Here is a 17,130-nt window from a genome sequence, read left to right on the forward strand (position 1 = left end):
CTCCATAATGAGATTAGTTAAAGAATTACAGCTACAGTAATAGGAGAGCAGATGAAATTAGAAAGAAATGATTTTGTTTAAAGTCTTCCTAAAACATGACTACATTTCAACCCCCTTCAGTGAAAGTGCGGGGAAAAAAACAGAAAGAAAGAAACTCTCACATAAAACTGATGAATTCCTTACAGTTTACTGAGCTGAATTTTCCTAAGTAAACCACAGAGGTGTAGTCTTTAAGAAATCCATGAGCTATTCAGACCATGTCTTTCCTAATCCAGCATTATTACCTACATTTTAAATATTTTTTTAAGCCTAGTGTAAGACGTTCCATTTATATATATCCCATTTTCAGTATTTTGCTTGGGAAACTACTCAGTCCTGCAAACATGCATGTGATTGTAACTTCATTTATGGCCCCATTAATAAGGATCCATTAGAGCACATGACTATACTCATATGTTACTTGTTTATGGAATGAATTCCAAGAAGTTTCACAGTGTAGCCATTTTTTTCCTGGTACTGAATTTAACATTTTTCTCTTCCTCAATTCATTCTGCTTTGATGCGATATGATTATTTACTTTGATATGATTACATACAGCCATCCATCCAAAGCATGCAGACTGGACTCCCCTTGTTCAACTGAACTTGGTCAGCATATTTAGCTTTCAAATCCTTCCTCATAATTCAGGTAAAGACACATCACAGCTGTGTAAGGAGTGACTGACTGCATTTCCTCGCTTCTTGACAGTACGCGTCTGTTCCTGCTCTAGCGCTCCGAAAATATGCAGCCTGTTCTCCCCTTTATCTGCAATCTCATTCATATTTTCAAGGATTTTCCACTGACAGAACGCCTACATTCTGAGTTCTTCAGCATGTTGCTGGTTGCATCTTCCCAAGGGAAAAGATTCTTTCTATGAAGGAAGTATTTTTAAGATCTCTCAGTATAGGTGAGTAATAACTTCTACTGCCAAAGAAGAAATACAGCTTGAAAATTGAACGGAATGCAAAGGAATATTCCTGCCTGTATCTGGAAATCAACCCCCTCACCTGCTGTGAAGATTACTTTCTGTCTCAGGTCAGTTTAACTAGATTTTCCACACACTCTGTACATTCAGTGTTACAGAAGTACTTTCCAAAGCCAAGGCTATGGTTGATCTGTAAGAACTGCTAGCTAATAGGGTCACAATCGTTTCGGTCATAAAACCAGGAATATTTTTTTCTTTTACTGTTTTCCCTAAGAACAATGCTTTGTAAACATAAAATTTTACAAATTTTATGCAGGTAAGAAGAAGAAAAGAAAGCCCTTAGGAAATAAAATAGCTGAAAGTACTAGACAGTGTGTACAGAACCAATTGTCTTTCCAACAGCACACCAGCAGAGCAATAACCATTGTAACCGACAGTCTCAGTGGAGTGCTTTGTTCACATAAGTGATGAATGAAGATGTAAGTATTTTCATTAAAAAGGTCAAATATTGTCAAATCCCTTTCATTGTAGGACAGGTACATTTTCATTTCCAGTGATGTCTCATCAGTACTGCATCTGCATAACGCACTGCTCAGATGGGGTTTGTCCCCTGCATGGAGGCACAAATCAAATTAACAAGGTTGTTAACCAAAAAGCAAAGGCGTATTTCTTCTTGGAAACATTAGAGCAAAAACACGACTGGAGCTACGTGGGATAGCTAGAAAACAAGAAGATGCAGCGTATTACGTCCAGTTTCAAATGGCTACAGATACTGAAGAAATTGATGGTAATTGCACGCTGGGAACGGGAGTTCTCCTAAACAATCATCAGCCTCATGAAAGCAAAAGCAGGCCTTGCTATGTGTGTGTGTGCCACTGTGTCACATCCTGCTAAACGTGACCTTAAATAACATGCAGATAATTAAATCACCTATTTAAATGCATTTACATTAAAGTCATTTCAGCAAATTGGAATAATAAAATCAGAAAGGACATCATCTTCACAAGAAAAACCCCAAACCTCTAGCTCATCTGGTATTTATTCACATCCTCTGGAGGTTGCATTTTTATTAGCCATATTTTCTGTAGAAGGTAATATTTTTTTAAAAAGTTCTCTAAAATATTCTGGAACAAATTTATCCCATCAGCTGTGCTATACTGGGGAGAATTATCTTTCTCCCTGCAAGTCTAAAGCTGTGAGCCACTAAACTGAGTCTTAAGCACTATGCTTCTCTCTACATTTTCAGTCTGAAAGTAGAAACTATTAAGAGTAAGGACTATCACACCTTAAATATAGATCATTTTGTGAAATGTAATGTGGAGCAGTACAGCAAACAAAATGTCAGCTAAGAATGCTGCAGCTTTATGATCCTAGGTAAAGGTGGAAAGAAACACACCTTTTTCTTTACACTCAAAAAGAAAATTTAGAAGCCATATGCATTAAAGAAGTCAACAGTTCTCCAGGATGCTATTAAACTGTAAAGTAATTTTCATGCAAAGTTTTCACACTGTCTATCCCAGAACACTTTTCAAAACTAGTAATAAATAGTATAAAAGACATAGTGAAAGAAGAATAAAGAATTATAAACAAAGGGGAAAAAAAGAGACGCTGTAAATGTGCTGTGAAGCAGGGGGAGAACGCCTGGTTTACATGAGGCTACATTACACCCTGCCCTACCAAACCCCGCAGACCTCCCACCCAGGGGGTGGTTTCACGTGACACAGCAGGCACAGGACAGATGAGCTGATCTAAAAGCAAGCAGCCATCACAAATGGGCAGTTTTCCTTCCCTCTATTACTGTTGCACCATTTCCCTTATATTGGATGTAAGGACTGTGTCATTACCAGGCAAGGCAGTTTATCGGGCTGATCCAGCCGAAAACTAACCCGAGGGGCAGTGGAAGAGAGCTGAAGGGCAGTTCTTTGTCAGCCCTGGCAGCTGAACCAACTCACCATGAGGCCGAAGCCGTGATTGCTCGAGCCAAGGAAAGGAAAGGATGGCAGAAACCTTGGCTGAGGAAAGGCAGCACTGCCTTTTTAATGGGGAAGTTGTTGGATCACCTCAGCTGCCCCACAGAAATCATACTTTTGGTCCCTACTTGGAAAAAAAAAAACAAACACCTCGAAGTGTTTTGTTCTGGTTACGTTCTAATGAAATCAAAACTTCACTACTTGTTTCAATAATAACAAACATGTTTTAACACACTTTCTGAAACTAGAAAAATAAATTAAGAATGCCTTTGGATTTTTTCATTACAATTGGTTTACATTTCTAACTTCCTCTTAGTATCCTTTTTTAAATATTGCAGTGGTCAAGATTATACAAACATACTTTCATGAAATTATACATCTTTGCCTGAAACATACCCATGAAATAAGGTATACATAGCGTTGTGCTGAAAGCCGCAACAAAGCAGAATCTGACTGTTAGCTCACATTATCTGAGTCTTTGGCTGATATTTTCATGGAAGGTATGTTGATCTTTCTAGTAGTGTCAGTAGAATCACATTACTGCTCGAGTCAGCATTTTCTAAAAGCTATTTGGCAGCTCACCATTCATCCCCTACAGTTAGATTCAACACTCTTTACAGCATCTAATAAACAGGGTTAGTCATACACAAATTTAAGAGATACTTCATTGTTATTCTTAATGTAGTTAACTTTGTAATAAATGGCTGTATCTATTTAAAAATGTTTTTCTTCTTTTTCTTTTGATCAAGAATCTTAATGCTTTATTTGTGACAGCAGAGTTTTTAGTAACAATAAATGCTTTGTCCTGCTTGATGCGAAGCGCTCAGTGGTTTAATTAAAGGGGATTAATTGAATTAACTGAATGAATTAACTCAGTTAAACCAAACCACAGAAAGACCAGGTTAAGCAGTAGTTGCATTATGCTATTCATTATTACGTGAGTGCTTACAATCCACTTCAGCACAACGTCAGCTGGGTTAGATTGAAACACTGGTAAAAGCAGTTTAAGCTAACCTTCCTGACTTTGCAGTGAAATCGAGTTTAACGACATTAATAAACAGCAGAATAATAACAGCAGAAATAAGAGCAGCTGGAGCACTAACAAAATTAATTATGGCATCACAGCTGAGATTGATAATGAAAACCCCTGGACAGTAACTCCTCAAACTAGTACAGCTGTTTCCAAATAGCCATCTGTCTGGGGCCCAAGGCTATTTTATGTATGGATACTCTTAAATTAACTTAGCAGGGCTCAGTTAAGGAATTACAGAAACAACGCGATAATATTGAAAGCTAATGTGATATAAGCAATACGAACTTGCACTGGTTTAAGAAAAAAAATTGAAAAGGGGGAATTTTACAGTTTTCTTTGAAGTGGTGAAACAGCTGTCTGTCCTAGAGTCCTAAAATAATTGATTTGATGACAGGAAAGCTCTATGAGAGTGATTAAAAGGAAATTTGTTTTTCCTTTTGAAACAATTGGCAAAGGCGGCAAAGGAAATCTTATCATTACATTACTCTCCAAAACAAGGTAAATATAGTTTATAGAAAGATTGAATTTCTTCAGACACAGGCATTTTTTTAATCAATTCAACTGCCAAATGACACAGTCCACTCCACCCTTAGCCCCTACTTGTCTTAGTTGCAACATTTTGAAACTGGTTTCATCTTGTCTTCTGAAAATGCACTTGTAATTTTCACCGTTAAGATTTTACGTGCATGAAGACTGTAAACTATGATTGTATAATCATCTAATATCATATACATCCTTTTTCACAGTGGTATGTTGTAAACATATAGGTTTACTTAGAAATAAGTGGAAATGTATCCATTTGTAACTCTTACTGGTATTGTAGGCAATGGAACGTGTGAAAAAACATGCCTTGATGAGATGATGTAAATACTAACAAATTGAAAACAGAGTCCAAAACACAAACGTTAAACTGCAATTGTTTAAAATGAATTAGCAAGCCTGCTAGGTCAAATTCTGTCATCACCTACAGGAATGCTATTTTTCAACAATTAACACTGACAGAATTAAACATCCAAAGAGGAGAATTTGTCTTTTATTTTTTAAATTTACAATGAGATGAATTTTATCATAGTAAATTTGAAGCCACTGGATTCAGATCTTTAATACCAGATCTATTTATGTCTTCTTTAAAAAAAAAAATGCCCATTTTTTCCCCAAAGTAAACTCTTAATAAACCATAGTAAATAGGCTATGAAACCTTGGCTGCTCAGCTAAAGTTTTCTTTACATTTCAGTCAGGTCGTCTGGAAGACAACCTATTTCGCATGGACTTTATTTCTCATAATTTTTGTATACTGTTACTAGTTACTGTTTTGTTTAATCTTTTAGCTCTAAGCTGCTAAAGCCAAGAATTATACTTCACTTATGCATACAAACACCCCCTATATATACACACATATAAATGCAGTTTGTCCCTGTTGTGATGTATGATTTTGCTCCTCAGAATGAATTCTTTCCAGCTATAAAATATCCCTTAAGGGATTGCATGGGTTGGTAAATAAAACCTGACCTTTTGTGAATTGCAGCACAAATATGAATAAATGTTTAGAAAATCTATGGAGCCCTTGTAACAAACCGCTATCACGAAAAAAAATCGTGAGCGTCTTCTGGTTTCAGTATTTGTACTAAAACGTATACTGCACTGAAGAAAATTCTTCTTGTTATGAACATTTCTTAATGAAGTGAAGCAGCGATCAAAAGGTCCTGCACGTGTAACAGTGCAGACAGAGAAACGTGTGTCAGCTCATAACACCTTGCAATATAGAATACCGTAACAGCAAGGCAACTGAAGCGGCTATGATACATAAAGGAAGGTTTTGAAAAAAATGCCTTTTGAAAAATTACTCTTTCATGACAGCTTTGATATCAGCTGATACTTAACTGTCTTTATGATTTAAAAAATTCTACCCTGAGACTTCTGCAGACTGAATTCACACTTAAGGCTTCACAGCTGAAATACAACCTGCAGGGGCAGCTTTCATTGCGGTCCTGCTGTTGGTGTAGGCAGGCAGAACCGCTTTTGAGGTTGCCATTCACTACTGTCTTTGCTAATTATAAGCCTGCCTCTCAATGTATCTAAATATCTACTCAGCGAAGTCTATTGCTATCTGTATTGATATCAGTACCGGTATCAATGCAGACTCCTCCTTATGATAAGGACTCTTAACACTGGGAAGAAACACTGCAAGAACATGAAGCATTTTGAAGTGCACGCAAAACACCAACTAATTCTACAATTGGAATTGGAAAAGTAGATTTCTCCAGTGGATATTTTCTAATGAACTCAGGGTGTAACACATATAGTATAAATCCTACAATATTAAAATACAAGCAGATATTGCTGGACACATTTTATTAAATAGCATGATACAACTGAAGGTACCCTGCAGGAGCTTCAATCCAGCTCACACATTTTCAGCCTGATCTACTTGTAACTAATGATAGATAGAATGGATGCACAATAAAAAGTGAAAAAATAATTGCAGTGCATCAGGTTAATGACCTGACTGCTGTTAATTCCTTTGGCATTTACAGAGCATGGACTATTTTATAATTAAAATACTTCATAGGGAAGTTTCAGTTGTATAACCTATTAAAAATCAGGACAGTATTGAAATTAACAATAGCCGCAAAAGATTTGATGACTAGGAGTTACTGAAGAATTGCAAGCTCTACTCACAACAAGCTCCGATTGCTACAGCAGCGATGTTACTAATTACCATTTATGTACGGACGGTCTTACTGTAGTTTCTAAAATAAAGCGTACTGTGAGGATGTCACACACTTGATTCCAGAATACTCTATTTCATATGAGTACAATAATTCCATTTAATTAAAAAGAACAGTCAAGCTGCATAGAGAATAAGGAAAAAAAAAACATTTGAGTGAAGACCCAGCAGGACATATTCAATGTCTCAGCTTAGACTTCAAATACATAGAAATTGGGCACCTGAAGGTGATCCAATGAAACAATGGCATGGTCTATAGAGGCAGCAACGACAAAGAGCTCCAAATGGTGAGCCACAGACGTTCAATGCTGAGTGAAAAGCTGCCCTGGTCATTAGGCAACGCAGAGAACAGAGGCCTCCCATTATAATGAAGCTGCCGAATTCCAGATTGCACATCAGCAATTTTCTGTCACTTGAAATCCAGAGTTGTAGATTTTTTCTGGATAGCAGGTATCTAACTGACCAGGACTCAGCGTTTTAAAACCTTTCACAGAAACCTGATTCTAAACTCCCTCACCCTGCGGGGATTCCTTTTACAGTGAAGTCCCACGAAAACCAGGCTCAGAATAAGGGCATTGACAGATGTGCTTTTGTGTACTGAGCTGAACAGGTCTAAGCCATGACTTGCCCCTGGGTTTTAACTCCTGCCACACATCACCTGGAGACTGGCACTTCCTTAGCCACGAACAGTAACCAGGTATGAGAATATCATCTCATATTCCGCCTAATTTAACCAGCTTGTGGGCTGCTGAAAGTCATTATCCCCCTGTCTCCCCAGTTCACTTTCTGATTTCTGTTAGATACAGCAATTGCGTGGCAACAGTGTTGTGGAAGACCAACCTGCCCCATATCAAAACCCCTCACCGATCCCAACCCATGGTGCAGTTACACAATCACGAAAATTGATGCAAGAGCTGCAGAGCAAGACCAACCCTCTTGGCAGCTCCCAGTTTGAATTTTCCCTCTCCAACACACGAAAAACATAGCTGAACAACCTCTTCTCGCTACACTGGCGTGCAGTTCACATCCCTGTGTATCACATTTAAGTCCAGCCCCTGGAGACTGACAAAATGTTGACTGGTTGAGGAGCTCGCGAATCCTCCTGCATTAGTAGACAAAGAGGCTGGGCGCATCATCATAATCACACCACTGTGCCAGAGTGCGTGAATGGTAACTTTGGCTCTGTCAGTAAAGCCTTGTCCACAATCAGGGCAAAAAGTAAACATATTACAGTGTCGGTTCTTAAAGCAATCCGGCCTCATTTCCCTTGGCAATTATGTTGGGTTGTTTGGGTTTGTTTTCTTTTTTTAGAACTGTACAGGCCAACTTCTGCTATAAATAACTACAGGAAAATGCCAGTAGAACATTTACCAGATAGAAATCCCACAGTTCAGAAAAACTGTACAACAACCCGGCTGGTAAAAATCAGTATTTACATGTTGCGTAGCTGGTAGAGGTCTGATCCTGCGCTAAGAAATATTGTGCCAGCACATTGTCATTGTCATTTTTAATTGCCACTTTCAGCTCTACAGACTTAGAGCAAGTAGTGACTGTAAAGAAACAGCCAGGCATTTCCAACAGGCATTGCCTTCTCTTCTCACTCGTGATTCATGTCTTACTGTGTGCCCTATTTCTTAATACAAGTTGAAATACAAAAATTAAACACTTACTGTAAAAAGAAAAATCATTAAAATATACAATTTAATTCACCCACCTTTGGCTTCCTGCTTATTCCAGAATTCTTCCACTCTTTTAAAAATGTTTTTGTCCTCTCTCAACTGCTTTTGCCACTGACGTAGCTCTTGTATTTCACTATCGCAGCGGACCTGGGAAAGGGAAAACAGAAAATGCAAGTAAGATTATATTCGTCCATGTTACCCAAGACGACGAGACCATTTTTTTTCACAGGGCTGTGGCTGCGCAAATACGTGACATCCATCCTTTTTGCAGGGCCTGATATAAAAGCACAATCCCAGAGGCTTACAGTTTTCAACTTATACAGAAATAAACCCCACATAATCGACAAACCCCATTGAAAACATAAATATGCCAATTAGGGGATCATTTTGATTACCAAGGACTCCTGAGGATGTGACTGCAGTGAGACGCTTATTCTTCGAGTTAATTAAAATTTAAAGCAGTACGCTGAAGGGTATTAGTGCCTTTAGAAAACCACAACACTATAAAGCCAGGCCATTGACCAACATAATAGAGCAGAAGAGGAGCATGAAGGGTCATACAGCAGGAAATTTATTCCAGCAAACTGATTCACACCTGCTACCAGCTGCAAATAGGCTTACTGACAATCCCAGCCACACAATTTTCACAAACAGGAGAGCCATTAATCTGTTATTTAAAGTAATTCGAATGCATTACATGATATCTATTCTTTGTCAGTCAATCACCCCTATGAAAGGCGTAATTCTGCTTCCTCATAAAATGACAATAGTCACAGGCCTTGACTCCATTTAATATTTAAGTTGAATTATTCTGTTATTGCTTTTGCACTGGTGTGGATCCTACTAATATAAGAAAGAGCTAGATTTGCATCAACAGCTTTTACCATTCTGCTACTTAAACTTGTTCTAAGCAGGATTTGATTAATTAGCAGTGTGTTGCCAGTTGTCTACCTTGGCATTCACACAATTACTACCAGTGCTAGAGCAAAAATCCAAAATAGATACTGTTATGACAATAGTGGGAAGGGGACATACTAGTATTCGTTTAGACATTGGTAAGTGATTATTCTCTTAGTGTCATTTTCAAACGATAATAGAATTATTAAAAATGCACTTTCTGTTTTTTTCTAAATATTACATATATAAAATGTCATTATGCTTTAGGACTTAATGTCCTAGTAATTCAGGCTGAAGTTGAATAACATGGTAGAAACAAGCAGCAATAAGCTTGGTTTCTACTGTCACATTTTTTCTTTCAGGAAGCCGACTACTTAGTCTTCTAGAAAATTTCTTATATTTATTTCATTCTTACATGATATGGTAATGAGTTTGCTCTGTGATTTGAACTCTATTACTCTAATCCATTACACTCTGGTTTTCTCCCACTTCCCTGAGACACATACAGAGCAAAAGAGCCGGACTTAGTTTTCCACTGGTTAAAAAAAAAACCAAGCAACTTACTTAAAGAAAACAATATAAATTATTTATCAAAAGCATTCTTTCCACACAGAATTTCTCCTTTGGGGTTCAGCTAAGAATGCAATAGACAGGAGTTGAACTCCCACAGCACTTCTCAATCCACTCAGGAGAAGGTAACTTGCTATATTTCAGACAGTGCACTTGCAGAGCGGAAATACAATGCAAGGTTACATGATCAATAAAGACAGGCAAGACTTTTACTCAGTGACTTGACATCAGATACTTCTCAGACGTCTAATAATATGCCATTATACTAATATAGTTCTGTAATATCTCCTATAAAATTTATATGAAGTTCTTACAAGGTTGATATGAAATTTTTAAAATGAAAAACAAAAAGTTACTGTTACAAGTAATCTTTTCAGATATACAAAAAAAATTAAAATAATCAAAACCATTTCCTATTAATCAAATACTATTTCAAAAAATATAGTATAATCCCAAACATGGGATAGTTTCTTTAGACTTGCAAGAGACGTTTTTTCTTTTATACTGTCAAGCATGCTTTTATAGAATCCATAATTCTCTATAACATGAAGTCAGTTTATCTGCACAAGAAAGGGTTAAGGGAATGTTTATGGGACCCATAAATGACAGAAGCAGAAAAGAGGCAGGAAGATAGAGAAATTACTACCTCTATTTCTAACTATAAAATTTTTGAAAATGATGAAGTGTCCATTTATAACTGCAGCAAGGTAAGACCTGTATTTTGGCCCATGACAGGGACACAGTGATCTCTGTATACTGAAAACGAAGACAATAACTCTTAACAGTTAAAAGATAAAAGGCAAGTGTAGTAGATTCTGTATACTCTCCCTAGGTAAACATAACAGTGAAATACATAGCAAAATTCAGGGCTCTGAGATAAAGGCATGGTCAGACACACTCAAATACTCCAAAGTCCAACATTAAATCCAAGCAGTGAACATGAGCTCCCAGAACAAAGTGTTTTTTTAGAAAAGTGAAAGAAAAGAGAAAGGAACACAGATACATCACCTGCAGTAACAGGAACTTCAGAAAATACTATCAACATATTCCAAATATGGTAAATAGATGATAATTTAGCATAGTTGTGATAACTTCTTACAAAGTAGTCTGTATTTTGTAATCGGAATGCAATTCCACCATGATTAAAAAGCCATGACTCATCAGCAATATCTCCAGGCAAATAATCAAAGGGTCAAAGTCTTGTCCAAATAACTGCTGTGGATCTCCTGCAGACTAGCAATGCACGAAGCACGGAAGGAGTCTTAACTTTGAGGTGGGAGCTGACTCCTACCCAAGTCACTTGGATTGATTGAATCTGCACTCACTGCAAAGAACAGTGAATATTTGTGTGACCTTCTGGGTTTGAGCCTTTGCTACTAGCCACAACTTGCTGAAAAGGAATATAAACTGTGATAGCAAACACAGAACAACACTTTGTAAGAGATAAAGGTAAGCCTGCTTCAATTCTGATTTAACTTCTGCTCAAACAATATTTATGTATAAAATAGCACTGAATATTTACATAATGCTGTCCAATTTAACTCCATGATATTACAAGATTTAGTCAAAATAAACTGCTTTCAAAGCTAGGTGAGAACATGTTGCACAACAGCGGAAGGATAATATTAAGCTTTGACCAGAGACATCAGAGGACATTGTATCAATGAAAAATCCCTTCAGACTACAATAGTTATGTAAATTGTAAAGATTAAAAAGACCCCAGACAACAAATGGCACTAAGCACAGATTCTGCAGTATAGGGGTGAAGAAATATATATTATTTTATTGGAAAAGTGCCTGGAAAATTTGATACCTACCAATCAAGGGCTTTCATCGGATACTGAATACTGCCTTGGCCCATGACAGATGAATGAAACCTCAATAGAAGAGGATGGTGAGAAGTGAAGAGAAAGAATTCTGATGACAGAGCTGTCTCAAGCCTTATTTGGGTGCTCCTCTTGCCCTCAGAGAGACCCCTCAAGATGACATCTTCCTTTCTGATCTCCTTAGAGTACTCAGCAGTTGTAGCTTCCACTGCTGTTTGCTCTGGAATTTAATTCTCAATTAAACTTGAAATAATTTTCAGGGTACTCATCAATTTCTTTGTATGAAAGACTCTAGCAAAGACTTTGAGAGTTTGTTGATGACAGCCATTAATTATTACTACCAAAACAAGTATTTTCCTGAAATTTGCTTCAGATAAGGATGAATGTACTGCTTTGATCATGCTCTATTATCAAAAAGTTCTCGATATTCTGTACCTTTGCTTTTTTTTTTCCCCCCCTTTACATAGAAAAATCTTTACTGCTTGATTGATTTTTTTGCTGATTGCCCATTTGATACTGGCACACTGGGACAGGTAGGAAAGAAACAAGTGACATACGGTGAGAAGAAAGGATGCTCAGTCAGTTATATACCAGGTAAACTCCACTGCCTGCATCAATACGGGTAACAAAATATCACAAAATGGTCTGAGGCCATAGAAGATGTGTCTGAGAAAAATGCTGTGGTTTCTTACACTTTATCTGACATTGTCTGAGAATAAAAAACTTACAAGGTTCACATTTTGGATAGCGTTGTTAAAGACAAAACTATTCTGCCCACATTTCCGAGCCTTTTACTTTTCCTGAAGTCCAACAAGTGTGTCCAGAATCCTTCTCCATCCATCTTTCAAACAAGTACCCCTGGCATGTGATTTTATGTCCTTTAAAGTGTATCTTGAGAAGACCAATGATGAGGTACACTGTTCCTTTACCACAGTGCCATGTAAAATATGTTTGTGTCCTTGTGTTTGATTATTCAATGTTATCACTATGTCTAAATTTTTATTTCAATAGTAGTGTTTAAAATTTCCAAATTCTGTGAATTGTAAAGCAAGTTTTAATGAAAAATATCAGAAAAGAGTTTAAAATATTGACACAATAATATCCTTAGAATGCAAAAGGGCATTATTTGTAAGCGTTCAGTTATTATCACAATAAATAAGTGTTAGCTAATGGATCTATTTATTTTAAAAGCAAATAATCTGAACACTGGTAAATTTTCATAATATACTTTATCATTAATGTGATGAAATCCCATTTATGCTTAGTGTTCTCTTAATATACAAGCCCGAGGATAACACACTGCCCTACAGGGTAACTTGTAACTAATGATTTTTATTTTATATTCTGATTTTAATTTTAATTTTTTAAACCCCAAGTTCTTTCAACTCCAATAAGGTAAAACAAGTAACAGCTAATTTTATAGCCTGAATTATTTTTGATGTCTCCTACTTTTTATAGCTACAGTTTCTCTCTCATTTCTGGGAACTGGTCTAGAATGCTAAATACTACTAGGAAAATTTTAAAAGTTAATACACATGGCAAGGAAGGATAGTGCCCTTCAGAAGTTTTGGTAGAAGCACAAGGTATCTGAGCAATCTTGCACTGTTCAGCAAACTGTTATTCGATAACAGTTGCCTTTGCAATACTCCACTGTAAGGATGCCTGCAGTGATATTGTCAGCGCTAATTAATGTTAGTGTCAATGCCATCTCTGTTTAAAAAAAGAAAAGTGAAAACGAACAAGCAGAAAGCATCACAAAAATCTACAAGCCAAGAAGATCATTTCAAGGCATTTCATAATCTTCGGCTGCATGGCACATTATAGCAGGCACACATATATTCATGTTTGTTAAAGTGGTAAAGAAGAGAGGATTTTATACTGATTGTTATTTAAACACTACCTGATGTACAGACAGAGATGTCTCACTGTCCATCACAATGAAATTACTGTTATATCTGGAGGCTATTTATAAGCTTAAATTTTGATAAAGCCAGTCAAAGACATTTCTTTCTCACCAAAGTCACCTGAATTTCAAGTCCCTTTTTTTCCAAGGCATGAAGGTGTTAGAGCCTTTCAAACAAATCCTGGACAGAATCTGTTCAGGATTTTCGAAATAATTTATTTCATACCATAGGCTTAGCATGGCTGTTACCCTCCAAAATAACAGTATCAGACAATTTTTTTTGTATTTATTTTATGCCCCTTGCTTTTCCCCCTTAAATTAGAGATTGAGTTAGTGCTGTATTACTAGTATGGCTTGCAACATCTGCTTGCCATTTTGCTTTCCCGTTCCTTGAATAACGGCCTTCGTGCCTCTCCTCCATCTCCTGTCTCAACCTCGGTCTCAATTTTTTCTTTGTTTCTGTATGCTTTTATTTTGTAATAGACCTCATCGATGCTCCTTGTGCCTCTCCACACTCACTCACATATCCCTGCATGAAGCAAAATAATACTTCAACCTTTAGCAACTAGGCAAAGATCAACTAAAAAAAATTAAAATTCTTCAGTGTTAACTGTACTTTTGAAAATTGCATTTCTGCAGATTTTCTGTTATTGAGGAAAACAGTTGAGATTACATCAGTGTAAATGCCTGTGAAATAATTGTAGTCACTAGGCATAAGGCAGAGCAACATCCAAAGCCAATGAACCATGGGGGTCTCAGCAGCTATTTATAGTATCTCCTACTTAAAATTTATGTAAGGATTTTCCCTGGGGCCTTCACAGTCCTACGGCTTTCAACATCAAGCAAAATAATTATAGATTACTCTTACCCGATAACCTCTCCAGAAGGACTGAATTATTATGCTTGCTTCTTCTTCTGATAGAAGGAGAGATAGAGGAATTGGTGGCCTAGGACTTAAGAAAATAAATGTTTTGTAATCAGACAGCCTATAAATGTAAAATACTTTCTTCCCTAACATACTTTATATATTTTATAAAAAAGAGAAAGGTTGTTCAGGAGCTTGAAAAAACCACTTTTCTTATTGCTCCAAACATAAAATGTGCAAAGAATATGTCCTTTAAAAATACATTCTGTGCTATGTATACTACAATCAGTTGTTCTTTAAAACAATAATATACAAATGGCACATCAAGCGCAGTTATGTTTCTTATTTTTCGACACAGATTTCAGATTCCTCCTATTATAATAAGGTTTGAGATGGTGGTGAGAGAGGGGCAAGAGAAGTAGGCCTGCCATTTGTAAAGCAGAGGAGGTTTTAGTGTGCATGCAGCAATGAACAGACTTATAAACGTTTATAACAATTATTAAATACATTTTTTTGGTATGTTACATTTCTAAATCTGAAATTATTTACAGAACATAAAAATATTTTAGTACATTAATTTACATTATGATTTCACTTAAAATTAAGACGTACTGAAAAAGTTAATGATTATCATATCTGCATAAGCACGGATCCACATTCAGAAATGTCTATACAAGTTCTTAAAATGCCGAAATTTTACTTTTGATAGCATATACATGTTGTTTGGTGATAAACAAAAATAACAAATATGTGAAGTCAACAATTTTCAGCCAAAACGTACAGTAATTTGAAAGCATGTTTGGTGATTCTGTTGCTAACAATTTTAATGGGAAACACTCTGAACTATAATTACAATTCAGCCATCGTTAACAAAAACTCAAAACCACTATATCAAATCTTGCTTCCCAAAAGCCACTTCCCAAGACCATATTTCTCACACATAATGATCAGAAAGCATCCATTGGAAAGAGAAAGGACAAGACAAAATTCATTTATATAGTTTCTTTTATAATAAATGTAAGTTAAAGCTAATGAACGATTCTATGATAGGACAGTAATGCTGCAACTGATGAAAATACCAGTTATAAAGAGCAGACGTGGCGCAGTGTTAGAATGGCTGCTAAGAGCCGCTCTCCTGGGTGGGACACAGACTGAACACAGCTTTGACGTGGAAGACGACAACATTACGAACTTGGATGCAACAATCATTGACAGACACGTGCAGCCCATGCAGGAGCACTGTTCAGAGTATTTATACTATTAAGACACATATACTGCAAAGACCATCACTTAACAAGCTATTTATGCAGTCTTACATTTTCTGGCTAAAACATTATTTCTGCCATTTCTTTTGCAAATTTATTTTACAGTATATTACAGCTCAAGCTAGGAGGCTTGACAGCTTACGTTTTCCTTTCACTTAATTTCACTCACATTAGTCTCTGCCCCAGTAAGCTTCCTGTGCTGACATCTTTCTCTTAGGGCTTGTCTGAAGGAGCATCTCAACTTGGAGCACAATCCGAACTATTACCTAACGCTACACTGACTACACCGTTTGAGACTGTGTGCTCAGCTAAATCAGTCTCCTCATCATCTCAGCTGGGTTTTGGCCTACATTTATTTTAATGTCAAAGAAAACCTTGGTCTTTTTGGAAGAGTAGAAATAAGACAAAAAGAAATAAGACAAAAAGTAATCTAACCCTTAAGCTAAAGGGTTTTAGCTCTGTGAACATTAATTAGCATTTGTACTGCTCAAGGGACATGGCAAGTGCTGGACAAGCAAGGCTTCCTGAGCTAACTCCTTCTTATCATCAGATTTAAAAATATGAAGTTGGGCTGTGCTGGTTTGGCTGATAGGCTTTCATCTGCTGTTCTATTTTTGATCTTTTTGAAACCCAAAACTTAGAGTGGGAAAATCACAGAAAGACCTACATATTTTACAGTGGTTATATCAAAGACATTGAACTTTCTCTAAGAATGAGTACATCTCTGAAGAACAAACTGAGATTTCTCCTAAACTGCAAGGCTGGCTCTCGCATTAATTTGCTTTCATTTTCAAATTGTAAAAATGTCTAGTTTGCAATCCAACACTCAATTTGAGAAACCAATATAAAATGAAGCAAGAAAGAGGACTTAATTTTCAGTATGACAGTCACTGGCAAATATCAATCATTACAGCAGGGCAGCTATAAAGAACAGAAGTCATGCCAGGTCCAGTTTTGTCTAAGTGAATGTACGCAATTGGCTTCGGGTCAAATAAAAATAGAATCTGAGCAGAGGCAATCACCCCTTAGCAGTGAGCTAGGAAAAGAGGAAATGTGTCATTTGTGGCAGAAGACAGCTGTATGCCTCGAAGAAGATTAAAACTGACAGTAAAATGCACACTAACTATATTCTGCTTATTTAGTCTTTGTTTATGCACAATCTTAAAAGCCCACACATTAAACATATTGATATCTATTTTGATATATAGATTAAATATATTAACATAAGTCGCACTTGTAAAAGAGCATCAGTAAAATGATTTTTTTAAGTACTTTATTTTACCAAATCTGAATAAAGCAGACACTGACCAGAGGAAAGTTAAATTCCAGAAACAAGTTTCTTGTGTTTTGAGCAAACTCGTACAGATCCTGATTATGTCAGATACTTACTAATTATATTACATTATGCAGGTGGAATTTGGCACTCATAA

At 36.6% G+C, this 17,130-nt stretch overlaps 2 protein-coding genes across 7 annotated transcripts in view; one reads left to right on the top strand and one right to left on the bottom strand.

The window, feature by feature from the left end:
* Positions 1-17,130, bottom strand: part of IQCK (IQ motif containing K) — a 160,433-nt gene that overhangs the window by 125,812 nt on the left and 17,491 nt on the right. For 3 of the 5 annotated variants that reach the window (XM_054212933.1, XM_054212932.1, XM_054212934.1), the window contains exons 7-8: positions 14,439-14,523; positions 8,410-8,521 (exon numbers count right to left, since the gene is read on the bottom strand). In XM_054212933.1, the coding sequence (XP_054068908.1) occupies positions 8,410-8,521; positions 14,439-14,523 (197 nt within the window). Of the gene's footprint in view, positions 1-1,512; positions 1,683-8,409; positions 8,522-11,792; positions 11,888-14,438; positions 14,524-17,130 lie in introns of those variants that run through there. The other 2 variants (XM_054212936.1, XM_054212935.1) reach the window with 2 other exon arrangements.
* Positions 11,071-17,130, top strand: part of KNOP1 (lysine rich nucleolar protein 1) — a 36,141-nt gene continuing 30,081 nt past the window's right edge. For both annotated transcript variants that reach the window (XM_054212925.1, XM_054212927.1), the window contains exon 1: positions 11,071-11,290. The gene's annotated coding sequence lies outside the window, so the exon portion shown is untranslated. The remainder of the gene's footprint in view (positions 11,291-17,130) is intronic.

This window comes from Rissa tridactyla, chromosome 8 (genome assembly GCF_028500815.1).
Source record: "Rissa tridactyla isolate bRisTri1 chromosome 8, bRisTri1.patW.cur.20221130, whole genome shotgun sequence".
In the NCBI taxonomy this organism is placed as follows: domain Eukaryota; kingdom Metazoa; phylum Chordata; class Aves; order Charadriiformes; family Laridae; genus Rissa; species Rissa tridactyla.